The 27,588-nt window shown below is 40.0% G+C and overlaps 1 protein-coding gene across 14 annotated transcripts in view; it reads right to left on the minus strand.

The window, feature by feature from the left end:
* Spidr (scaffold protein involved in DNA repair) overlaps positions 1-27,588 on the minus strand; it is a 236,145-nt gene that overhangs the window by 111,920 nt on the left and 96,637 nt on the right. For all 14 annotated transcript variants that reach the window (XR_015632854.1, XR_015632855.1, XM_087576797.1 and 11 more), the window contains 1 exon segment: positions 16,445-16,664. Coding sequence is in view for 12 of the 14 variants with exons in the window: in XM_087576794.1 (XP_087432920.1) it covers positions 16,445-16,664 (220 nt within the window). In the remaining 2 variants the exon portion in view is untranslated.

Raw genomic sequence — 27,588 nt, forward strand, 5'->3', positions numbered from 1 at the left:
AGACTTCCCTGCCCTCCAAAACGAACCTCCTCTGCCCGATATACTGAGAGCTTTCTTCAGATAAAACAATAACTTTAGCCCAGTGTTCTGACCTGTGGGTGGTTACTCCTTGGGGGTTCCATATTAGATATCCTGCATATCAGATATTTATAATTCATAACAGCAGCAAAATTACAGCAATGAAGTAGCAATGAGACAATTTTATGGTTGGGGTCACCACAACATGAGGAACTGTTTTAAATGGTCGTAGCATTAGGAAGGTTAAGAACTATTGCCTACCCCAGACCATCCCAACACTCTTTCAAGCATATTTCTAAGAATGTACCACATGATTGAAGCAGAGATAATCAAATGGCACATATCATAAAGATCATGACCACAAATATATGTTCAGTGGCCTTACAGCAATGAGTGACTAAATATTTGACTATATATTTTTATTATTACATATACATTATATATACATATATGGGTACAGGAATGGGAAATGGTGACAAGGAAAACATTTACACAGGTTTAGTGCAAAGGCAACTTCCCCTGCTCCTCCTGTCTATCTCCCTGCCCTGTTACACACTTGTTCCCAGTAATTAAGACTTTTCATATCTCATGTGTCATGTTGTCAGACCCCTCCCACACCACAGGCCAGGAAGCAAGCCCCAGGGTTCTTCCTACTCCCACTCTCTTTCTTCTTCTTTCTGACAAGAACAGTCTGGTTTTGAATTCACAATCCAGTTGAGAAAAGCCTCTGAACTAAAAGCCTTTGATCTTCCTGTCTTTCTCTCCCTGGAACCCCAATTATATTTATTTTCTTGATGGTGCATATTAGGTTCTAGTCATTAAGCCTTCAATTCTAGCACCCAGGAGGCTGAGGCAGGAGGATGTCTGTGAGTTCAAGACCTCCCTGGAGTATATAGTGAGTTACAGGATGGCCAGAGGAATATACGGATACTCTGTTAAAGAAACCAAAGCAAAGCGAAGAAAGAAATTTGCAAACATCTGACAAGAACTTTTACCTGTGTATTATTAACTAGAAATTGTCGTGTTAATTTTCAAGATTAACAGACAATGAGTAGTCTCCAAGCTCTGAGAAATGAATACAATCTGCATAAGCCAAACCACTGTGGGCTGCAGAGCATCAGGATCATCACAAGACAGAGCCCTCAACCCTTACTTAGTGCGTCCCCTGTCTCACTGGCTGTCCCAGAACCTAAGATGACTGACTATTCTCTCACTGATATAGTAACTAGGCTGACCCTGCTTAGTTTTTGAGCTCAGAAAAGATCAGGCTTCTTCAGGGTAGTATGGTCATACAACATGACATACAACATGACAGTTCAGTGTTTTCCACTTAATATATACACACACAGACAAAAATGTCATTATTTTTCCTGTTTCTTAGGTTGCTCTCAAATACTATAAACTCTAAATGTAATCAGTCCTACACTTCACAGAGATCACAGCACTGTGACCAAGTGCCTTGGCTGTCTGTCAGTCAGAAAATAAGAGCACCCAGAGTACTCTTAAAAGATGATACCATAAAGGTCCCTCTAGTGTCCTTGCAGTAGCCTTCAACAACCAAGTGTCTTCACTTGTCCTTCAACCACCACTCACACTACTCAGTAATTCCGTGGAACTAGATGGCTAATGATACTAAATTATCTTTCAACTAAGAACTATCATTTTATCAGGAAAATTACCACAGATGTAATAAAGTTAGCATTGAAACACATAACTATGCCAAAATTTTAAGTTCTCAAACAACTGTGTTAACGTGTGGCCCACAGTGTTTTGTTTGACAAACAAAAGTGGTCCCAATGAAGGGATTAATCTCCATAAGTTAATAATAATTTCATAAAGAAGTGAAGAAACAGCTAGAAGGACTCAAGCAATCATCTGCAGTGGGCAAGGAGGAAATAAACTGATAATGTATCTATTCCTGATTCTCTGAAATGCAAGCCAGGGACAGGAGGCATAGACAGGCTGCCCGCCCACTGATCACCCACGGCCCAGAGAACACTTGATCCCAAATTGTACTTTTCAGTTTATGTGAACAGAAATGTTTATCATTCCAACACTTCGTGTCATCGACTAAAATTATCTATTCCTGTGGAATGCTTGGAATATCCTCATTCGTAAGATTTGAAAGGTTTCCAGTACAAACTGTATTTGCAAAAGCCACTGCATGCTATTACATCTAGGGACTTAGTACATTCCCCCTAGATGTTCAGGGTATGGTTATGTGGCAATACCTAATTCACACACTAAAAGACAAACATGTTTGCGCTGAACACAGTGCCTCATGTAACTCTGAGACTATGATAAAGTGTGCGAAGAGCTTTGTTTCTTAGTTCTTTGGATGCTAAATCCATGTTGCCACTGCTTTATATTTACCTTGCTTCTTTACTAGATATCTTTAATGTTACTGATATTGGGGAAAACAGACAAGATTTGTATATTAGAGGCGGAGTTACCTCACAGTGACTTATTTCTATCTAAGTACCTAAGAATTTCTTAATTTCTTCCTTTTTGAAACAATGGATTAATAGTCACTGTGTAAATGTACCACATTTTCATTATCCATTCACCAGCTGTGAACATTTAGGCTACTTATAAACAATGGGTATTATGAATAGCACAACGAAATGTGGATGAGCGTGTGTCTCTGCAGTAGGGAGTAGCAACCACTGGGTACATGCCCAAGAGTGCTACAACTGGATTCTGGGGCAGATCTATTCCAAGCTTCCTGGGGTACTGTTACACTGATTTCAAAAGGGACTGTATAAGTTTGACTTTCACTTGAAATGAATAAGTTTTCTATTTCTTCAAATCCTTGCCAGCAGGAGCTGTCATATGTTTATTAATCTTGGCCATTGTGACTTGTTTAAGTTGAAATCTCGACATAATTTTACTTTGGATTTCCCTGATTGCTACAGATTTTGAACATATTTTAATGGTTTATAGCCATTTGTGTCTCATCTTTTCAGATCTCTCTGCTTTGTTATGCATACCAACTTTAATTTCACTTATTTCCTTTCTTGATGTTCAGTTATTTTTGTTCTTTATATATTTGAGACATTGATTCTATCAGATGTGAAATGGATGAAGATCCTTTCCCATTCTTTAGCTGGCCACTTTGTCCAAATGATGGTGTCCTTTGCCCCGCATAGGATTTGCAGCTTCATGAGGTCCAATTCATTAACTGCCAGCATTATTGATGTGCTATCGCTGTCCCTTAGAAGGAATATTGCTGTGCCTATGATTCTGAGACCATTGAAAGACTTCATTTCTATCAAATTAGGGGTCACATGTTGAGGGCTTTGATCCATTTGAAGTTGAGTTTTGTTACTAAATGCCTACATCAAAAACTTGGAGAGATCTATTAATAATAATACACTTGAGAGCTTTAGACAAACAAGAAGAAACAGCACCCCCTCCAAAGCAGAAGGGACAAAATTATATTAGATTTGATTAAACACTTGTATTATGTTAATTGGGTTCCCAAAAAATTACAAGAGAATCCTGTTTTCAAGACGCTGTGGGTCCCTGCTCCAGTTGCTAAAGTAGCTGAAGGCAGGGAGACAGAGATTGGACTTTAAATTTCTTGGGAAACCAAGGGAACCAAGGGAAGAAGAAGAATTTAGTACCACCAGGCTAGGAAAATACAGGAGAAAAAGCATACAATTATGGAAGTGCCGGGAAAGCACTGCCCCAGGGCCCCCCTGCATTGGGTCTAGGGTAACAAAGGCAAAATATAGATTTTAGTAAGTAATAATTCAGGAAGAGTGGAGGGGAGGTGTTAACAATGTGGAGATTTGGAAGTGGCCCAGTCCTTGAACTGAATTAAAGCATATTAAATATAAGGTGCGTGCTTGCTCTCTCTCCCTCCCTTTCTCCCTCTCTCCCTCCCTCCATGCGCGTGCGTGTGTGTGTGTGTGTGTGTGTGTGTGTGTGTGTGTGTGTGTGCCTTTCATTAGAGAAACCAGAGCATTGGGGCAGTTACTCTGCCACTGCCAGGGAAATTAGAGTGGATTAATCAACTAAACAAAATCAAAATTATCAAACACAGGGCTGACACCAATGAAATAGAAACAATAACATGAACAGTTAGTTCTTTGGAAAAAAACTTACATAAGTGACAAAATTTTACCCACCTAATAAAACTAAGGAAGATCCCAATTAATAAAACTAAAGATGAAAACATACAACAGACAAGGAAGTCTAGATAATTATAAGAACATCACTTTAAAACCTGTAGACAGAACAATTTGCAAATTCATCTGGAATAACAAAAAACCCAGGATAGCTAAAGCTATCCTCAACAATAAAAGGACTTCAGGGGGAATCACTATCCCTGAACTCAAGCAGTATTACAGAGCAATAGTGATAAAAACTGCATGGTATTGGTACAGAGACAGACAGATAGACCAATGGAATAGAATTGAAGACCCAGAAATGAACCCACACACCTATGGTCACTTGATTTTTGACAAAGGAGCCAAAACCATCAAATGGAAAAAAGATAGCATTTTCAGCAAATGGTGCTGGTTCAACTGGAGGGCAACATGTAGAAGAATGCAGATCGATCCATGCTTATCACCCTGTACAAAGCTTAAGTCCAAGTGGATCAAGGACCTCCACATCAAACCAGACACACTCAAACTAATAGAAGAAAAACTAGGGAAGCATCTGGAACACATGGGCACTGGAAAAAATTTCCTAAACAAAACACCAATGGCTTACGCTCTAAGATCAAGAATCAACAAATGGGATCTCATAAAACTGCAAAACTTCTGTAAGGCAAAGGACACTGTGGTTAGGACAAAACGGCAACCAACAGATTGGGGAAAGATCTTTACCGATCCTACAACAGATAGAGGCCTTATATCCAAAATATACAAAGAACTCAAGAAGTTAGACCGCAGGGAAACAAATAACCCTATTAGAAAATGGGGTTCAGAGCTAAACAAAGAATTCACAGCTGAGGAATGCCGAATGGCTGAGAAACACCTAAAGAAATGTTCAACATCTTTAGTCATAAGGGAAATGCAAATCAAAACATCCCTGAGATTTCACCTCACACCAGTGAGAATGGCTAAGATCAAAAACTCAGGTGACAGCAGATGCTGGCGAGGATGTGGAGAAAGAGGAACACTCCTCCATTGTTGGTGGGATTGCAGACTGGTACAACCATTCTGGAAATCAGTCTGGAGGTTCCTCAGAAAATTGGACACTGAACTGCCTGAGGATCCAGCTATACCTCTCTTGGGCATATACCCAAAAGATGCCTCAACATATAAAAGAGACACGTGCTCCACTATGTTCATCGCAGCCTTATTTATAATAGCCAGAAACTGGAAAGAACCCAGATGCCCTTCAACAGAGGAATGGATACAGAAAATGTGGTACATCTACACAATGGAATATTACTCAGCTATCAAAAACAACGAGTTTATGAAATTCGTAGGCAAATGGTTGGAACTGGAAAATATCATCCTGAGTGAGCTAACCCAATCACAGAAAGACATACATGGTATGCACTCATTGATAAGTGGCTATTAGCCTAAATGCTTGAATTACCCTAGATCCCTAGAACAAACGAAACTCAAGACGGATGATCAAAATGTGAATGCTTCACTCCTTCTTTAAATGAGGAAAAAGAATACCCTTGGCAGGGAAGGGAGAGGCAAAGATTGAAACAGAGACTGAAGGAACACCCATTCAGAGCCTGCCCCACATGTGGCCCATACATATACAGCCACCCAATTAGACAAGATGGATGAAGCAAAGAAGTGCAGACTGACAGGAGCCGGATGTAGATCGCTCCTGAGAGACACAGCCAGAATACAGCAAATACAGAGGCGAATGCCAGCAGCAAACCACTGAACTGAGAACAGGACCCCCGTTGAAGGAATCAGAGAAAAAACTGGAAGAGCTTGAAGGGGCTCAAGACCCCATATGTACAACAATGTCAAGCAACCAGAGCTTCCAGGGACTAAGCCACTACCTAAAGACTATACATGGACTGACCCTGGACTCTCACCCCATAGGTAGCAATGAATATCCTAGTAAGAGCACCAGTGGAAGGGGAAGCCCTGGGTCCTGCTAAGACTGAACCCCCAGTGAACTAGACTATGGGGGGGAGGGCGGCAATGGGGGGAGGGTTGGGAGGGGAACACCCATAAGGAAGGGGAGGGGGGAGGGGGATGTTTGCCCGGAAACCGGGAAAGGGAATAACACTCGAAATGTATATAAGAAATACTCAAGTTAATAAAAAAATAAATAAATAAATAAAACCCGTATCTCACCAAATTGGAAAATCTAAAGGAAATTGATGGATTTCTAGATATATAAAACCTACTAAGTTAAATCAAGATGAGGTAATTATTTAAGGAGACCAGTAAGTTAAGCCCTACTGAGATAGAAGGAGTAATATGAAATCTCCCAACCAGAAAAGGCCCAGGGCCAAATAAACTCAGCATAAAATTCTACCAGACTTCAAAGAAGCACTAACACTCCTCAGATTATTCATAAAACATAAAATGAAGGATTGTTTCCAAATACTTATTATGAAGCATTATCCTGTTACAAAAGCCAGATGTAACAAAAATTTATAGATGAATATCTCTTTTGAACAAAAAAGTCCCAATAAAATAATAGCAAATTATTTTAGTTCAAGAATTTTAAGAACATATCAAAAAGACTATACACCACAATAAAGTCAGCTTCATCCCAGAGATGCAGGGGGTTCAACAAACATCAATCAATAAATGCAATCCATCACATAAACAGACCGAAGGACAGACAGGCACCACATGGTCATGTCATTAGATGTGGAAAAATCTAATCTAGCACTCCTTCATGATAAAAATCCTAGGGAGATTACTGATACAAAGGAAATACTTCAACATAAAAAAGCAATTTACAACAAGCCCATGGAAAACATCGTTCTAAGAGAAAACATGTAACATACAGCACTTCCACTAAAATCAGGAACAAGACAAGTTTGTCCACTCTCTCCCTATCTCGTCAATATATTACTTGGAGTCTTAGCTAGAGGAATAAGACAACTGAAGGAAACGAAGGGGGATTCAACAGCAAAGGGAAGGAGTCAAAGTATTTGTACCTGCAGACGATTTTATACAGAAAAGACCATAGAGAGTCTTCAGGAAACTTTTACAGCTGATAAATACTTTCAGCAAAATAGCAGGATGCAAAGTCAAAGTTAGCATACAAAAATCCATAGTGCATGCGCATGCATGCGCGCGCGCGCGCGCACACACACACACACACACACACACACACACACACACACACACACAGAGAGAGAGAGAGAGAGAGAGAGAGAGACAGAGAGAGACAGAGAGAGATCTTGATCAGAGGGCGTAAAACAACTTTTGCAATTCCTGCAACGAAAAAAAATTTTTTTTGGCATACCTCCAAGTGTTGGAAGTAAAACACTTCTATAATAAAAACTGCAAGATAGTGGTTCTCAACCTCTAGTGAGGTTTGGTCAAACCTGCAGGCCACAATCCCTTCAGCAAAGCTCTATCTCCAAAATTATTCACATTACAATTCATAGCATTAGCAAAATTACAGTTATGAAGTAACAACAAAAATAACTTATGGCTAGGGGATCACCAAGACACAAGGAATTACATTAAAGGGTTGCAGCTTTAGGAAGGGTTTGAACCACTGTCCTATGACATTGAAGAAAAAAAATGAAGACAACAGAAAATTAAGACTCCCCAAAGCTCAAGAATCAGCAGGATTAATATTGTGAAGATGGTTATCCCCACACACCCCACACCCTCCTCTAGAATCTAGCCTGCTCTGTAACTCTGACCTTTTCTCGAACACCTTTTCTGCAGCGGCCTCATCAGCCCTTCCCTGCCATCTGCACAACCAGTACAGCAGCCCTGTCTCCTCTGTTTACCTGATGCCAACCCACAAAGACATTTCCAACCTCTAGACCCAGCAATTCTCAACCTTCCTAATGCTGCAACCCTCACAATCAAACCACCACATAACAACAACAAAAATTTATTTTTTTACTACTTAAAACTGTAATTTTGTTACTGTTATAAAGTGATGTAAAGCTCTGTGTTTTTTGATAGTTTTAGGTGACCCCTTATCCTGGAAGTTGAGATCTGCTGCTCTAGGCTGAACCTACCCCCACAACTTCTCTTTTCTTTGACCCTGCTCCATCCATAACATACTACAAACTAATGAAGTCCTCATGCCTGGATCTCACTGCAAGAATAGCAAAATTATTAAAGATCAAGCCTGATCCCGGCCCGCAGCAGCTCTCTGCTCCCAAACCCCGTGGGAGAGAGACCTCACCGCCTGATCAGGTGGGCACTCCTGAGGCTGCAGAGCGGAGGAGACCACCAACACTGCCCACCCCTGCCCACATCCCTGGCCCAAGAGGCAACTGTATAAGGCCTCTCGGTTCCCGTAGGGGAGGGCCCAGGAGCGGCAGGATCCCTGCGCCTGAGACACCGCCGGAACCTGAAGGAAACAGACGGGATAAACAGTTCTCTGCACCCAAATCCCGTGGGAGGGAGAGCTAAACCTTCAGAGAGGCAGACACGCCTGGGAAACCAGAAGAGACTGCACTCTGTGCACATCCAGACGCCAGAGGAAAACACCAAACGCCATCTGGAACCCTGGTGCACGGAGGCTCGCAGAAGGAGCGGCGCAGATCTTCCCGGTTGCTGCCGCCGCGGAGAGGACTTAGGCAGTACCCCACGAGCAAACTTGAGCCTTGGAACCACAGGTAGGACCAACTTTTCCCCTGCAAGAAACTTGCCTGGTGAACTCAAGACACAGGCCCACAGGAACAGCTGAAGACCTGTAGAGAGGAAAAACTACACGCCCGAAAGCAGAACACTCTGTCCCCATAACTGGCTGAAAGAAAACAGGAAAACAGGTCTACAGCACTCCTGACACACAGGCTTATAGGACAGTCTAGCCCCGGTCAGAAATAGCAGAACAAAGTAACACTAGAGATAATCTGATGGCGAGAGGCAAGCGCAGGAACCCAAGCAACAGAAACCAAGACTACATGGCATCATCGGAGCCCAATTCTCCCACCAAAGCAAACACAGAATATCCAAACACACCAGAAAAGCAAGATCTAGTTTCAAAATCATATTTGATCATGATGCTGGAGGACTTCAAGAAAGACATAAAGAACTCCCTTAGAGAACAAGTAGAAGCCTACAGAGAGGAATCGCAAAAATCCCTGAAAGAATTCCAGGAAAACACAATCAAACAGTTGAAGGAATTAAAAATGGAAATAGAAGCAATCAAGAAAGAACACATGGAAACAACCCTGGACATAGAAAATCAAAAGAAAAGACAAGGAGCTGTAGATACAAGCTTCACCAACAGAATACAAGAGATGGAAGAGAGAATCTCGGGAGCAGAAGATTCCATAGAAATCATTGACTCAACTGTCAAAGATAATGTAAAGCGGAAAAAGCTACTGGTCCAAAACATACAGGAAATCCAGGACTCAATGAGAAGATCAAACCTAAGGATAATAGGTATAGAAGAGAGTGAAGACTCCCAGCTCAAAGGACCAGTAAATATCTTCAACAAAATCATAGAAGAAAACTTCCCTAACCTAAAAAAAAGAGATACCCATAGGCATACAAGAAGCCTACAGAACTCCAAATAGATTGGACCAGAAAAGAAACACCTCCCGTCACATAATTGTCAAAACACCAAACGCACAAAATAAAGAAAGAATATTAAAAGCAGTAAGGGAAAAAGGTCAAGTAACATATAAAGGGAGACCTATCAGAATCACACCAGACTTTTCGCCAGAAACTATGAAGGCCAGAAGATCCTGGACAGATGTCATACAGACCCTAAGAGAACACAAATGCCAGCCCAGGTTACTGTATCCTGCAAAACTCTCAATTAACATAGATGGAGAAACCAAGATATTCCATGACAAAACCAAATTTACACAATATCTTTCTACAAATCCAGCACTACAAAGGATAATAAAGGGTAAAGCCCAACATAAGGAGGCAAGCTATACCCTAGAAGAAGCAAGAAACTAATCGTCTTGGCAACAAAACAAAGAGAATGAAAGCACACAAACATAACCTCACATCAAATATGAATATAACGGGAAGCAATAATCACTATTCCTTAATATCTCTCAATATCAATGGCCTCAACTCCCCAATAAAAAGACATAGATTAACAAACTGGATACGCAATGAGGACCCTGCATTCTGCTGCCTACAGGAAACACACCTCAGAGACAAAGACAGACACTACCTCAGAGTGAAAGGCTGGAAAACAACTTTCCAAGCAAATGGTCAGAAGAAGCAAGCTGGAGTAGCCATTCTAATATCAAATAAAATCAATTTTCAATTAAAAGTCATCAAAAAAGATAAGGAAGGACACTTCATATTCATCAAAGGAAAAATCCACCAAGATGAACTCTCAATCCTCATTTTCGATTGGTTTATATACAAGTGTGCAATTTCTAAGCTTGAAAGTAAAATGATGCTATCTGGTGCTGGATAGAGGAGCCTTATTTTTTATTATGGCAGCTTGCTATTTTTGTAACATGGTGATTTGGTTGAACACATTAAAGTACAGTAGTAACTGATCTCCCCCTCTTCCTGGATGAGTGAGGAGATGATTAAATGTTGATGTCAGCATCCATGAGCATATTCAGATGAGCTTCTGCTTCTGTTGAAAAGGATGCTGTGTTTGATTGTGGTCCGAAGCTTTGAAGCACTACTTGGCATCTCCTTCCTTGGAGGTCTCACTGTTTAAACATAACAGATTTGATAGCTTGTTGGTAAGGTGAGGTCCAGCTTGTCTCCACTAGGTCATCTTCATGTGAATCCGGTGGTTATACGGTTTTGTTCTAGGGATATTTCATTTTTTTAATAACGGTTTTAGCTGACATTCATGGAGAGAATGAATCCTTCGAAGTGTGCCACTAGTGAAAGGAAATCCTGTCTAGAGTATGTTTCTTTACAAAGCTGTGTCACACCATCCTTTGGGCCCTCTGCTGGAAAAGTAGAATCAAGTCTCAAATAATGCCTTTTAAATTGTATCCTCTAGTATTATAGATGTAGGACAGTACTGTATCATACCTCTGTGGATGTAAAATAGCTTGTACCTGCTTTATGATACGTAGTAGTGACCGTGCTTTATCAGAGCTGTTTTTAGTGATGTTGCTCAGAATGTTTTCTTTCCAGATGATGATTGAGAAGCTAATTTAAAAAAAAAATGGTGCCAGGTACCACAAGAGTAACAGAACTGTGCTGTTTTCTCGGGTTTTGTTTTTTTTACTTTTTTTTTTTTTAATGGAGTGTGCTGGATGTCTCTACAGTTTTGTTCAGATGACTGCAGAACCTGGAAAAGCTGTTGCTGCTGTTGATGCATAACACACTGCTATTATTGGTCTTTTTATATAAATATAAATATATATATACAGATATATAATTTGAATTTTTTGAAACTTTACCTGTGCTGTCAACTTTCGAAAAAAGTATCCCCGTTTACTGTGTTGAGTTGGCACTGTACAGAAATTAACAGCCATATTGGTCTAGAAATGTTGAACTTAAGTTTTTTCCATTTGTACAGGGGTAACGCACTGTATTAAATATGTAAGGTCTTATATACGTGGGTTTGATTACAAAAACTAATAAAGTATTCTCTAAATAAAGATCAAGCCTATTTGTTCTTCAAAACTTATCAGCTTATCCAAATCCTTGTTAAGGAGAATGATCCAGGACACAAGCATTAAAAGAATCATCATAAACTCCCTCAAATAATTCAAAAAATTTAAAAAAGAAAGAAACACACACACACACACACACACACACACACACGCACGCACGCACGCACGCACGCACGCATGCACGCACGCACACAGCACAAAAAAGTCAGGAAAGAGCTTAACTTTTCTCTTTGTGCGATGACAAAAACAATACAGACACAAGGCTGATAGAAATGACAAAGAATCAAAGATTTGAAAGTGAAATTTAATAGAAATTCTGAGAAAGCCTCAAGCCAAAATGAAAATGGAATTGAAAAACCCAATAGTCTAACTAGAAAATGCAAAGGGAAGCTTTACAACTAGAAATGAATTAAGCAGAACATCTGAAAAGATAAACTAGAGGATTCAGACCAAAAAATTAAAATACAGAAAAACAACACAGGCTGGGCATGGTGATGCACTCCTTTATCCCAACACTGGGGAGGCAGAGGCGGATGACCTCTGTGAGTTGAAGCTAGACTGGTCTTCAAAGTGAGTTCTAGGACAGCCAGGGCTGTTACACAGAGAAACCCTGTCCCGCAAAACAAACAAAACAAAACCCAGAAAATAAACAAAAAGGAACGAAATACAAAGGACATCTGTGAGACCATGGGAAGTCCAAATCTTCTAGTTATAGGAATGGATGAGGATGAATCCCAAGTCAATGGCATAGACCAGATCTTTAGCAATGTTATAGAAGGAAAGTACTCCAAACTAAAGAAAGAAGCATCCATAAGAATGCAAGAATAACAGAAAAACACTGTAAAAGACAAGGCTAGAAAAGAAAACCTCCACAGCATATCATATTTAAAACACTAACAATTTAGACCCAAGAAAGTACAAGAGAAAAAACATGACAAGTCACCTATGAAGGAAATCCCACTAATAACAGTTGATTTCTCAAAGAATACATCAGAAGCCAGAAGATCCTGGAGATTGTATTCCAAGTCCTGAAAGACTATTCCTGGAACCTACACAAACATCAACTACTATTTACTACCCACTATACTAACACCAACACTAACTACCTACTAATACTACCCAGGAAACTCATCTGTCGTAATTGGAAGAGGAAGAAAATTTTCCATTACATAAAAAGTCTAAATTATTTTATATATTGTAAAAAAAAAAAAAAAGAACTCAAGGAAAAGTACAGGAAGCATTATTTTGGGCTGAAAAGATAAAGGAACATAAAAGAGAGACTGGGTAGAACTGACCCGAGCAGCTCCTCCCTGAAGATTAGCTTTTACGGTACCAAAATGCCCCAGGGCAGCTTCCAGAAGACAAAAGAAACCTACACCATTATGCTTATGAAGTATATCAAAAAGAACCAGCATGGCAGGGAGAGGCCTACATGTACAGGAGTATGCTGAATTATATGCACTATACGACTTTAGGTAAATAGTTAATGGTAGGATTCGTTGTAGATTTTCAACCATCCGTGTTGTTGTTTTAGCTTCCTCCCTCTCCCTCATGGTGGCCTCCTTCCCACTTCCTTATTAGATCACTTGTATCCTCTTCTGCTGCATTCCTTTTGTCATTATCCAATTGTTCTCTAATTAGATTTTAAAATTTGCTTAACAAGAAGAAGACCATGCCTGGTACTGAAAACCTTCACAGAGCTGGTGAAGTCATGGTTATTGAATAAGAATCTACATCCATCATTTTATTAAAATAGCATAGTTCCTAATAATAATCTATAAACATTTGTCCTTATAACCTTATGAAGAAATTTTCTCTTTGTAACAGAGAGAGACCATTGCGATTTGAAAAGGTAAAAAGATGGCTCAGGAATTAAGAATTCTTATTGCTGTTTCAGAAGACCCAAGTTAGATTCCCAGCTCTGAGGTAGAGTGGCTCATAATGGCCTGTAACAGTTGTGAGGCAGTTCTCAGGGCTCTGATTCCCTCTTCTGACCTGTGAGGAAAACTGCACTCGTATGCTCACATACTCTCCAAATCCACACAGGCACATATACATATGTGTAATTTTAAAAATGTTATAAAATTCTAAGTCTCCATAAAATAATATATAATACAATCCAGAAAGCTATTTAGAACATTGTTATTTAAGATCCTTTGGGCCATGTAGAGACAGAAAAATCAGCTGATTTACCTGGCTGATGAATTAAACTACTCAGCAGGAAATGGGGTTGCTCTCATGATTGGGATAAAGACTTAGTTAGGCCCCTATGAAACTCCTGTGTTGAAGCCCCAGCCCCAGGGCACTAAAATGTAAAGGTGAGTCCTGCATGTTGTGCTCATTTTTGACAGGTCCTTAAAAGATTGAGATATCTATGCATGGATAGATATCAGGGATAGATAGATGCAAAAAACATCCTGGAAAATTATGCCAAGTTAATTATGTTTCAACAACCAAGGAGAGAAGATTCCAAATAAATCAGTCTTGCTGGTACCTTGACCTTGAGCATCATCATCTATAACTAGAAGAAATTAATATCTATTGTTTAACTAGATAATGTAGCATTTTGTTAAGGAGCCTAACAGACTAAGCAGCTACTGGGAACTTAACTGCTGCTAATGAGAGGAGACCAAGGTAAAAGGTAGTACTGCTCTCACAGCCCAGCAGACCTGAGAAGCTCTGCTCTCACAGCCCAGCAGACCTGAGAAGTTCTGCTCTCACAGCCCAGCAGACCTGAGTAGTTCTGCTCTCACAGCCCAGCAGACCTGAGTAGTTCTGCTCGCAGACTGGCACACCAGGACTGTGCCACCTGTTTAGCAATTTTATGACTTCTTTCCTCGAGAACCTTGACTAAAGACCTGTTTTTGTGATAGGGAATTGTTTTAGAAATGGAGATGTATATATCACTATCATTGAACACAATTACAGTACATTTCAGAAATATGCAGCAAATAATTTGATTCATGTCATGTTGATTGCTAATTAGGCCGTTTAGATTTTAAGGGTATGGTAGCTTGAACGAGAATGGCCTGCATGCGCTCACACACTTGAATACTTCGCCTCTAGTTGGTAGAACTGATAGTGGAGAATTAGAAGATGTGGGCTTGTGGGAGACGGCGTGTCACTGGTGGTGAACTTTGAAGCTTCAATAGACTCCTTCCATTCTGCGTCTGTCTTGTGGCTGTCTCTGTATGTGAGCTCTCAGCTACCGTGTCAGCACCATGCCTGCCTGCCTGCCATGTTCTCCACCGTGACGGCCATGAACTCACATTCTGTGAAACTACAAGCCTCAAAGGAACATTTTTTTATGCTTTCTTGGTGTCATGTCACAGAACTAGAAAATTAATTATGATGAAGAGTTAACCACGGCATTTAGAGAAAAGAAGGTAATGCACGGAAGGTCTTAGTACTGTTTAGGAACATCCACATGCCGTGTCCTGTTGGGCTTCACTAACACTTAGAAGGACAACCTTTTTCATGCGTTTGTAGTTACTGATTGGACTGATTGTCTAACTTGTCCCCCCCTCCTCTCCCATTCTCCCTCGGTCCCTCTTACCTACCAGCCTTCTACTCTCTGCCAGTGCTAGAGACTAAACAAAGTCCTGTGTGTGCAAGCTTCAGCACTGAGCTTGATTCCTAACCCTGCTTTCTTTTGAGGTGGCCATCTTAAGACAGAAATGGCAAGGGACTCTAAGGAAATACATAACATTACCTTTATTTCAATGATTTTCATGTCTGTAGGTTTGCTGAAAGGTCCATTGGCAGGCAGCATTAAATTATGCTGCCATGTGGCCTGGCTAGCACAAGCATCTGGATTCTCTTCCTTGAGAAAAAAAATCCATCTCTTACAGCATAGCATAGCATTAAAAAAAGCTTAGACTTCACATGCCATTTTTGGAGCAAATACAAGACTTTCTGCAACTGTTCTTTTAAGTCTATACTCCAATTATGTAGCAAAAAGTACCCCCACCTCCAACAAAAATACTGAGGTGAAAAGAACGAGGAAAGGTATAAGAAGGAAACAAGCTAGGAGCCGTATCCACAGGCAGCCGAGGCGTTTGAGAAGTGATTCTATGAACCATGAAGAAGTCACTGCATACTATAAATGACCACTGGCTATGATGCTCTAGAAAGACCTCCTATGGAAGGCAAGATTAATGTTTAACATCTGTAGCCAACACATACTCTAAGAATCTCATAAATAAAACTCTTTACAATAACTAATAAGGTTAATAATTAATTTCCATCAAAAGCAATAAAGTTGACGTTTTCTTAATAAAAACTAATACAACTCACAAAAGAAAGCAAGCATTAGCATTTTATTGATACATTCTGACCCAGTAATGATTATTTATGCTCCTGCAGTTTAAACTATATTATGTTTTAATCCATTCTTTTTATACTTCCACCTTAAATGACTGGTTAGAAAATGAAAAATTAATCTGTATTAACCTATTGTCAAATAAGATCTAAGTCCAAGTTATAAAACCTCTGCTAGGAGAAGGATACATTCAGTACTTCTGTCATATAAACCCTATAGTTGGTCGATCCTGGCTTTCCTCACTTAGCGCTTTTCTAATAAAGTCACAAGCATTTTTGTAAAAAATGTCTTCTACTTATGAGACAGATGTCTAGCTGATGGATGGTAGACTCAGTTCTTTAACCTCACCAAGGAGGGAAGACAGATGTCCAGCCGATGGCTGGTAGACTCAGTTCTTTACTCACCAAGGAGGGAAGATGTAAATGATGTCCTGGGGCTGCCCCATTAAGTGATTTGCAGTTTCTCTGGTAAAGAGAACCTTCAGGTAGGCTCCAGGTCTAGTAGCTGTTCCTCTAGGAGCGCTGGTGATTGGCGGCCCTGCTAACTGCTCACATACTGCAACTTGCATGGTGCATTCTTCATGTAGTTCTAGAATTTTCACAGTTAATACACCAGATTTTCTGCCTAGAAGACAGAAGAGAAACAAACAAACAAATAAAAACAATTAGAGCATTCCTGCAGAATCTATAACTGCTTCAACTGCTTCTGTTAGATACTGTACACCAGGAACAGGAAAGAAAGGTAACTCCTACAAGAATGTTAATGGATTGCTGGACATTTGGGGTATGAATTTAGAAGAGTAGAAGGTGATCTGGATTCCAGTATTGCCTCCCTTAAAAGGTCAGCCAATTATATAGATTTCATCTTCTCAATTGTCTCATCTATGAAACAGATCGTGCCACTTGCACCAGTGAACATCAGAGAGAATTAGAGGAGATAGACCAAGGAGAACCAATGCAACAATATTTATCAACAAGCACCTTGTACCAATGAAAAAAGTTCAAAGAACTGGCAGTTGTGTGTGGTCCTGGTGATTCAACTAATAAGATCGAGTGGTTGGAGTGGTATGAGGCATATGAAATAGTCCTCACAAAATCTTTGCAGAGTTCCATGTTGGGTGTGATAGATCTCATCTGTAATCCTAGCTACTTGAGGGACCAAGATAAGAATATTGTGAGTTAAAAGCTACTTTGGGTAACTCAGGCAACAAAATGGAAAGGGGAAAGGAGGGAGGTTAGCTGGGAGGAATTTAAAAACATAGTAAGGGAGGACAAAATACATGACAGTAGGCCATGTCTCTGCGGAGACACAGACCGCTCAGAAGGGTAACTGGGAGATTTCAAACCAATCTGACTTACTGTTCCTACTACAACACACATATAGAAGCACAGAAGCAAAGATTAACATGTGCTATCAGTTACAGGTAAGGCATATATTTTATCTTTCTCTGTTGCTAAAATTTAACATAGAAAATTAATTCAGAATAACAAAAACAGACCTAGAAATGACACCGAGTATCACCAGTGAAGGTCCAAGGCCAAGTTTAAAGTTATTCAGTTTCATTTCCATTGCTACTTCTTCTCTCACTTCAGCTTCAATCATTTGTTTTATCTGAAGGTTCCTGTCCATTCCCCTGACTAAGTGCTAGAGTATAGACTTGCACACTGAGCTGGCCCACCAATGTGTCACAGCACTGTTCATAAGGACTCTTTCTCATGGTTTGTACCTGTCTCACTCTTTTGAGGACAGGAAGGAAATGGAGTTAGAAAAGGACATGAGGGCTGGAGATGGCTCAGTGGTTAGGAGCACTGACTGCTCTTCCAGAGGTCCTGAGTTCAACTCCCAGCAACCACATGTTGGCTAACAACCATCTGCAATGGGATCTGATGCCCTCTTCAGGTGTGTCTGAAGACAGCTACAGTGTGCTCATACATAAAATAAATAAATTTAAAAAAAAACAAAACAAAAAGAAAAGGACATGAACAGGCAGAATCTCAAGCTGCTGCTTGGAGTATGTTTAGACATATTTTCAAAATATGTTCAAAAACCTATGCTTCTATTAGGGATTTATACCAAATACTGTAGAAGTGCCATCTGTCCTTCATCTTCCTGACTGTAGGCCTGTCTAAGGATTCATGACCTGCTGCATTGCTGAGTACTGGCCACCCAGCTAAAGTCCCTGCCACAGGGATAGTCAGCTGCCACAGGTCCCTGGCCTTGTAGCCACAATACTTGATGTACAGCACACCAGGAATACAGAACTACCTATTCTGGTAGTAAAAGGTAACAGATACCCAGTGATTAGCTTAGAGTATACAGAAATCCTGAATTCATAAAAGGAAAACAATTACAAAAACACGCAAATAGTAATAGGAAACCAAAACCTATGACTCTATCATTAAAATACAAAAACGAAAGATGAACCACATTATTATGGAACAGTGTTATAGTATGTCCTAACAATATTCCAAACAAGACGGATTCTTCTCAAGGTCCACAGCACCAAATACCTTTATTTTATGTTAACTATGGTCATGTGCTGAACACCACAGCTTCCTTGGTAACTAGGCAGACATATGATACTGAGATAGTTATTAGCACTGGTGACCACAGCAGCAGGGAAGGGACAGCACAGTCCTGTCCTCTGGGCAGAGCCCACCAGTTCTAGCAGGGAATAAAGAATGCCTTTGCAGAATAAAACAAAGCAGGTTCATTTCTATTTACCTCAAAGAGAAAAAGCATGTAATAAGGTCTGTCAAGTTATGTGTTGAAGGCAAGCTCCTAATTTGGGCACAAAAGATCTGAATACAAGAGACATTCAGTATATAAAGAATATTGTTTGCAGGTTGATAAATGGTACAAAAAAAGGTCATTTCGATGTTAATAAGACGATGTTTTTGATAGATGTTGGAGCACTTACCCAAAATATCACATCATCCAGGAAATAGGTTGAATAATTCCCAGAAACCATTACTTAGGGACCTTCTCAATTTTAATACTTTTTTTAAAATTTATTTTATTTATATGAGTACATTGTAGCTGTCTTCGGACACACCAGTAGAGGGCATCCAATCCCATTACAGATGGTTGCGAGCCACCATGTGGTTGCTGGGAGTTGAACTCAGGACCTCTGGAGGAGCAGTCGGTGCTCTTAACCGCTGAGCCATCTCTCCAGCCCTCAATTTTAATACTTTAAGAGCCATCAGTAGAGGAAAACTATCTTCTCACTGTGACAATACTGCTGTCCTCATAAACTCGGTAGTTCCAGTTGTGTGTACAAGACTTGCACAAACTTACGCTAGTCGGCAATGTAGCATAGAGCGGGAAGGGAATCTTAAGCCTGAACCCAAAACGAGGAACTATGGAGAGCTTAATAGCCTCTGGCAGAGGAAAGTTAGTTTTCATTAAGGGTGTGGCTCCTGATAGGTTGAAGATGCTCCAATCATGACTCCCCAACCAGAAGTATGTAAATGGGCAGCACAAATTGAAGTAATGGACAACACTAACAAAATTAACACACACATAAAAATCAAAGTACATAAAATTAGGGGTAGGGAGGTGGAGGTCAACCTAGGAGGAGTTAGGATGAGAAGTTGGTTAATGGGGTTCAAATACACGGTGTGAAATTTTCAAAGAAGAAATAAAAACTTTCTTGCTGTGGTTTGCCCTGGAGTTATCTGTATTTTGATGCTAATCCCACTGTCCCAAGGACAGCTGTACAGTCACATACTCAGGACTCAGGTGACTTCACCAGAACCTTTTCCCCATTTAATTTGTAAAATATAGGTGTGGGCAGGTACAGGATAGAAGGAGGCCTGTCATTGGACAAGAAGGAAGGATGGGCGGGAGAGAAGTCTGAAGGAAGAGGAGGAGGCTGGAATGGAAAGAGGAAGAGACAGAAGGAGAGGGGGGGGGCAGTCACGGCAGAGAGAAAATGGAAGCTGATGCTAAGATTCCACTCTGTGCATTTACAGGTTGTTATTAATATTCTTAAGGGACGGATGATACTGGGCTTTGTATGTTTAAGTGGGCAATTATATCTTATCAATTGGGTCAAAGGTTATTGTGTTGTGTGTTCTTTCATGTGCAGATTTAAGTGTAAGGGAGTGTGGGGCAGCTAGTCTGGGCTGCCATGGAATTGGAATATGTGCTTCTGGCAAGATATCTACCAGATATCTTGGGGCACTATAGTTCTGCACCTAGAGCGGAATAAAAGACTTTTATTTTTTATATTTTTACAACAACAATTCTTAATCCTGAAATTAAAAGAATATCTAGATATACACACACATATCTACATGCATGCATACATACATACATACTTATATACATAATTAGCTACCTCTGAGAACAGTGAGATAGCATCAGCTTCTCAAAGTATTTGCTAGTCAGTTATCTTATTCAATCTATAAACCCTCCAGCTCCAATATAAAAACAGGTTGGAAGAAACGGAACCTGACTAAAGTTGTCTACCTGAAGTAAAGCTTGAGTTGTCTTCCTCAAATAATGTACTATCTGGGGGCTGTAATAAAACTAGCAATCCAGGAGTTAGCCAAAGTGTGCTATATTACCAAAATGCCAGGCAGGATGAGTCTACCAGTATAATAATGGAATGGTTATGAGTAAAACAATTAGTTTTCCAACTGAATTTAAGTCCTATTCCATAGGGGGAAATTCGTATCTGGTATGTTAAGCCAGGGCAAATGGGAGGTCATAGGCCAAAGTGGAGAAGAAGTTGCTGCTGTTTTGTTGAATGAATATAATGTGCCTGACAAGCTACTTCTACACATTTGTGTTTGTACCCATAGAATACTCCTGCTATCAGCTCCCAACTGTTCATGGACAGAAACTCTCTTTTGCAAATAAGATGTATTTGAGAAATTTGTATGCCCCAGTGAAGCTCCTGAGAACAAGTGACTGCTGCTTTGGCAGAGACCCAATAGTCACAGACGGGAATCTCTATCACTCCCTTCAATGCTTAGTTATCTGTAAAAGAGAAGACAGAAAAAAAATCTAAGTGCTGGAGGAAGGGCTGGAGAGTTGTCTAGTAATTTATTCTTTGAGGAAACATGGAAGCTCATGAGATTCCATAAACAGAAGCAAGAAGTAAGCAACATTCAAGTCTCAGGAAGTTCATGAGACAAACAGAATTCACAAGAGCTTTGAGTGATGTAGTGGACTTTGGATCATCCACACTCCTATAAGAATGCAACCCATCTTCTATACTCCTGTAAATAACCCCCCAAAACTCACTAGTTTGCAAAGTCAGACTAGACTGGCAGAATCATTATTTGGGTGTGTCACTTTCCCTATCTAGGATGAAGAGATCTAAGATGAATGAAACAGAAAAAAAGTCTTTGAAGTTTAGATGATCAAGTGGACACAAAAATGTATAAAAAAAGATGGAAGAACAACACTTGTTTATGGTTATATGATTGTTGACTTACTTGAAATACATAGTCAGAGTCCACTGACACGTATGCAAACTCAAACCATCCTGAACCTGTTATTCTGAAAATTAATCAGACTAAATTATATATTATTATATATAGTACTATAAAATAAAAGACAATAGTGGCTTACACCTTTAATCCTAGTACTTGGGAGGCAGAGGCAGGCAGATCTCTGAGTTCGTGGGCCAGTGTGGTCTACAGAGAGAGGGTAGCCAAAGCTACACAGAAAAACTCTGTCTCAGAGCCAAAAAGAACAAAAAGAAAGGACAATGTGAAATAAGTTAGGATATGAGCAGAGAATTTGAAACCATTCTTTTATAGAGGACAAAAATTCTCCCACCTTTTTCATCGAGAGCAGCGTAATAGAAGTGTACAGTGGCGAATAATAAAAAATAGTAAAAAGTGACCAATCACCATTTCACTCTGGGCCAAAGAGCCAAATCAGCCTAAAAGTTAGGGCTTATTTTCTAAGTGAGAGAGGGGTGGCAGAGGGACCATAGACTCAAGCAGTAACCTTAAAACAAAGAAACAGGGAGAGTCTCAGCTCACAGACTCTAGGTCCCCTGCTGTGAAAAGAAACAAGCTGCTCTGGGTCAAGGAGCCAAGAGTGTGGCTTAATTCAAAGACTGATTTATTTGATTTTAAAAAACATTTATATACAGAGTTTTTCTAAATTATGTGGAGAATTTTGTCCATGATTTGAAACTAAAATAGAATAAAAAAAATAGAAGTCTGTAGCACCAGGCAGAGTGCATAACAGATACATATTACAGAAGTTGCTGTGAGTGGAGGTCTAAGGCTCCAGGTAGAGAGCTTAGCAGACAGATGGTATACAGATGAAGTGTGCTAATAAGTCGTACTGGATACTCAAATTCTCTCTAACGTGGGCTCCATGGGAATTTTGGGTTAAAATCCGTGTTTGACAAGCTGCCTGCTTCTTATTAGCAGGTATTAATAGAAGTGTAATTAAACTGTTTTTATAGTAAGATACAGATTTTGCCCGAGTCACCCAAGAATTCTGCCCACAGTTCACAATTAGTACAGGGAAAAATGCAATGGCTCCAAGCAGACAGCATAAGAGATAAATGCTGCCTGCCTCCTATAGGCAGGGATTATTGGAAGTTTAAAGATGGTTTCTACAGGAAACTCATATTCTTTGTTCATGGGCTCCCCAGGAATTTTGGTTTAATATCTTGACATGACAAATTAAAACAGGCCTAAAAATAGGCTCATACAGTTTAGTGTACTTCATTTATTTTAAATAGCTTTAATTTTCAAAATGGGTGTCATTTTTTTTTATTAACTTGAGTATTTCTTATATACATTTCGAGTGTTATTCCCTTTCCCAGTTTCCGGGCAAACATCCCCCTAATCCCTCCCCCTCCCCTTCTTTATGGGTGTTCCCCTCCCCATCCTCCCCCCATTGCCGCCCTCCCCCCAACAATCACGTTCACTGGGGGTTCAGTCTTAGCAGGACCCAGGGCTTCCCCTTCCACTGGTGCTCTTACTAGGATATTCATTACTACCTATGAGGTCAGAGACCACAGTCAGTCCATGTATAGTCTTTAGGTGGCTTAGTCCCTGGAAGCTCTGGTTGCTTGGCATTGTTGTACATATGGGGTCTCGAGCCAAAATGGGTGTCATTTTGATTTTTGTGATAATATTATTTCTCTGGGAGGGAATACAAGTTACAAGCTTTTCTGGTTGCTGACTGAAGAATATGCTGACTTAGGAAAAAGGTTTTGTTTTTGTATTTTTTTTTTTATTAATTTTTTTTTTTTATTAACTTGAGTATTTCTTATATATATTTCGAGTGTTATTCCCTTTCCCGGTTTCCGGGCAAACATCCCCCTCCCCCCTCCCCTTCCTTATGGGTGTTCCCCTCCCAACCCTCCCCCCATTGCCGCCCTCCCCCCATAGACTAGTTCACTGGGGGTTCAGTCTTAGCAGGACCCAGAGCTTCCCCTTCCACTGGTGCTCTTACTAGGATATTCATTGCTACCTATGGGGTCAGAGTCCAGGGTCAGTCCATGTATAGTCTTTAGGTAGTGGCTTAGTCCCTGGAAGCTCTGGTTGCTTGGCATTGTTGTACTTTTGGGGTCTCGAGTCCCTTCAAGCTCTTCCAGTTCTTTCTCTGATTCCTTCAATAGGGGACCTATTCTCAGTTCAGTGGTTTGCTGCTGGCATTCGCCTCTATATTTGCTGTATTCTGGCTGTGTCTCTCAGGAGCGATCTACATCCGGCTCCTGTTGGTCTGCACTTCTTTGCTTCATCCATCTTGTCTAATTGGGTGGCTGTATATGTATGGGCCACATGTGGGGCAGGCTCTGAATGGGTGTTCCTTCAGTCTCTGTTTTAATCTTTGCCTCTCCCTTCCCTGCCAAGGGTATTCTTTTTCCTCATTTAAAGAAGGAGTGAAGCATTCACATTTTGATCATCCGTCTTGAGTTTCGTTTGTTCTAGGGATCTAGGGTAATTCAAGCATTTGGGCTAATAGCCACTTATCAATGAGTGCATACCATGTATGTCTTTCTGTGATTGGGTTAGCTCACTCAGGATGATATTTTCCAGTTCCAACCATTTGCCTACGAATTTCATAAACTCGTTGTTTTTGATAGCTGAGTAATATTCCATTGTGTAGATGTACCACATTTTCTGTATCCATTCCTCTGTTGAAGGGCATCTGGGTTCTTTCCATTTTCTGGCTATTATAAATAAGGCTGCGATGAACATAGTGGAGCACGTGTCTCTTTTATATGTTGAGGCATCTTTTGGGTATATGCCCAAGAGAGGTATAGCTGGATCCTCAGGCAGTTCAATGTCCAATTTTCTGAGGAACCTCCAGACTGATTTCCAGAATGGTTTTACCAGTCTGCAATCCCACCAACAATGGAGGAGTGTTCCTCTTTCTCCACATCCTCGCCAGCATCTGCTGTCACCTGAGTTTTTGATCTTAGCCAATCGCACTGGTGTGAGGTGAAATCTCAGGGTTGTTTTGATTTGCATTTCCCTTATGACTAAAGATGTTGAACATTTCTTTAGGTGTTTCTCAGCCATTCGGCATTCCTCAGCTGTGAATTCTTTGTTTAGCTCTGAACCCCATTTTTTAATAGGGTTATTTGTTTCCCTGCGGTCTAACTTCTTGAGTTCTTTGTATATTTTGGATATAAGGCCTCTATCTGTTGTAGGATTGGTAAAGATCTTTTCCCAATCTGTTGGTTGCCGTTTTGTCCTAACCACAGTGTCCTTTGCCTTACAGAAGCTTTGCAGTTTTATGAGATCCCATTTGTCGATTCTTGATCTTAGAGCATAAGCCATTGGTGTTTTGTTCAGGAAATTTTTTCCAGTGCCCATGTGTTCCAGATGCTTCCCTAGTTTTTCTTCTATTAGTTTGAGTGTGTCTGGTTTGATGTGGAGGTCCTTGATCCACTTGGACTTAAGCTTTGTACAGGGTGATAAGCATGGATCGATCTGCATTCTTCTACATGTTGCCCTCCAGTTGAACCAGCACCATTTGCTGAAAATGCTATCTTTTTTCCATTTGATGGTTTTGGCTCCTTTGTCAAAAATCAAGTGACCATAGGTGTGTGGGTTCATTTCTGGGTCTTCAATTCTATTCCATTGGTCTATCTGTCTGTCTCTGTACCAATACCATGCAGTTTTTATCACTATTGCTCTGTAATACTGCTTGAGTTCAGGGATAGTGATTCCCCCTGAAGTCCTTTTATTGTTGAGGATAGCTTTAGCTATCCTGGGTTTTTTGTTATTCCAGATGAATTTGCAAATTGTTCTGTCTAACTCTTTGAAGAATTGGATTGGTATTTTGATGGGGATTGCATTGAATCTGTAGATTGCTTTTGGTAAAATGGCCATTTTTACTATATTAATCCTGCCAATCCATGAGCATGGGAGATCTTTCCATCTTCTGAGGTCTTCTTCAATTTCTTTCCTCAGTGTCTTGAAGTTCTTATTGTACAGATCTTTTACTTGCTTGGTTAAAGTCACACCGAGGTACTTTATATTATTTGGGTCTATTATGAAGGGTGTCGTTTCCCTAATTTCTTTCTCGGCTTGTTTCTCTTTTGTATAGAGGAAGGCAACTGATTTATTTGAGTTAATTTTATACCCAGCCACTTTGCTGAAGTTGTTTATCAGCTTTAGTAGTTCTCTGGTGGAACTTTTGGGATCACTTAAATATACTATCATGTCATCTGCAAATAGTGATATTTTGACCTCTTCTTTTCCGATCTGTATCCCTTTGATCTCCTTTTGTTGTCTGATTGCTCTGGCTAGAACTTCAAGAACTATATTGAATAAGTAGGGAGAGAGTGGGCAGCCTTGTCTAGTCCCTGATTTTAGTGGGATTGCTTCAAGTTTCTCTCCATTTAGTTTAATGTTAGCAACTGGTTTGCTGTATATGGCTTTTACTATGTTTAGGTATGGGCCTTGAATTCCTATTCTTTCCAGGACTTTTATCATGAAGGGGTGTTGAATTTTGTCAAATGCTTTCTCAGCATCTAATGAAATGATCATGTGGTTTTGTTCTTTCAGTTTGTTTATATAATGGATCACGTTGATGGTTTTCCGTATATTAAACCATCCCTGCATGCCTGGGATGAAGCCTACTTGATCATGGTGGATGATTGTTTTGATGTGCTCTTGAATTCGGTTTGCCAGAATTTTATTGAGTATTTTTGCATCGATATTCATAAGGGAAATTGGTCTGAAGTTCTCTTTCTTTGTTGTGTCTTTGTGTGGTTTAGGTATAAGAGTAATTGTGGTTTCGTAGAAGGAATTCGGTAGGGCTCCAACTGTTTCAATTTTGTGGAATAGTTTGGATAATATTGGTATGAGGTCTTCTATGAAGGTTTGATAGAATTCTGCACTAAACCCGTCTGGACCTGGGCTCTTTTTGGTTGGGAGACCTTTAATGACTGCTTCTATTTCCTTAGGAGTTATGGGGTTGTTTAACTGGTTTATCTGTTCCTGATTTAACTTCGATACCTGGTATCTGTCTAGGAAATTGTCCATTTCCTGAAGATTTTCAAATTTTGTTGAATATAGGTTTTTATAGTAAGATCTGATGATTTTTTGAATTTCCTCCGAATCTGTAGTTATGTCTCCCTTTTCATTTCTGATTTTGTTAATTTGGACGCACTCTCTGTGTCCTCTCGTTAGTCTGGCTAAGGGTTTATCTATCTTGTTGATTTTCTCAAAGAACCAACTTTTGGTTCTGTTGATTCTTTCTATGGTCCTTTTTGTTTCTACTTGGTTGATTTCAGCTCTGAGTTTGATTATTTCCTGCCTTCTGCTCCTCCTGGGTGTATTTGCTTCTTTTTGTTCTAGAGCTTTTAGGTGTGCTGTCAAGCTGCTGACATATGCTCTTTCCTGTTTCTTTCTGCAGGCACTCAGCGCTATGAGTTTTCCTCTTAGCACAGCTTTCATTGTGTCCCATAAGTTTGAGTATGTTGTATCTTCATTTTCATTAAATTCTAAAAAGTTTTTAATTTCTTTCTTTATTTCTTCCTTGACCAGGTTATCATTGAGTAGAGCATTGTTCAATTTCCACGTATATGTGGGCATTCTTCCCTTATTGTTATTGAAGACCAGTTTTAGGCCGTGGTGGTCCGATAGCACGCATGGGATTATTTCTATCTTTCTGTACCTGTTGAGGCCCGTTTTTTGACCAATTATATGGTCAATTTTGGAGAAAGTACCATGAGGAGCTGAGAAGAAGGTATATCCTTTTGCTTTAGGATAGAATGTTCTATAAATATCCGTTAAGTCCATTTGGCTCATGACTTCTCTTAGTCTGTCTACATCACTGTTTAATTTCTGTTTCCATGATCTGTCCATTGATGAGAGTGGGGTGTTGAAATCTCCCACTATTATTGTGTGAGGTGCAATGTGTGTTTTGAGCTTTAGTAAGGTTTCTTTTACGTATGTAGGTGCCCTTGTATTTGGGGTATAGATATTTAGGATTGAGAGTTCATCTTGGTTGATTTTTCCTTTGATGAATATGAAGTGTCCTTCCTTATCTTTTTTGATGACTTTTAGTTGGAAATTGATTTTATTTGATATTAGAATGGCTACTC

The sequence above is a fragment of the Rattus norvegicus genome, chromosome 11 (genome assembly GCF_021556685.1).
Source record: "Rattus norvegicus strain SHRSP/BbbUtx chromosome 11, alternate assembly SHRSP_T2T, whole genome shotgun sequence".
In the NCBI taxonomy this organism is placed as follows: domain Eukaryota; kingdom Metazoa; phylum Chordata; class Mammalia; order Rodentia; family Muridae; genus Rattus; species Rattus norvegicus.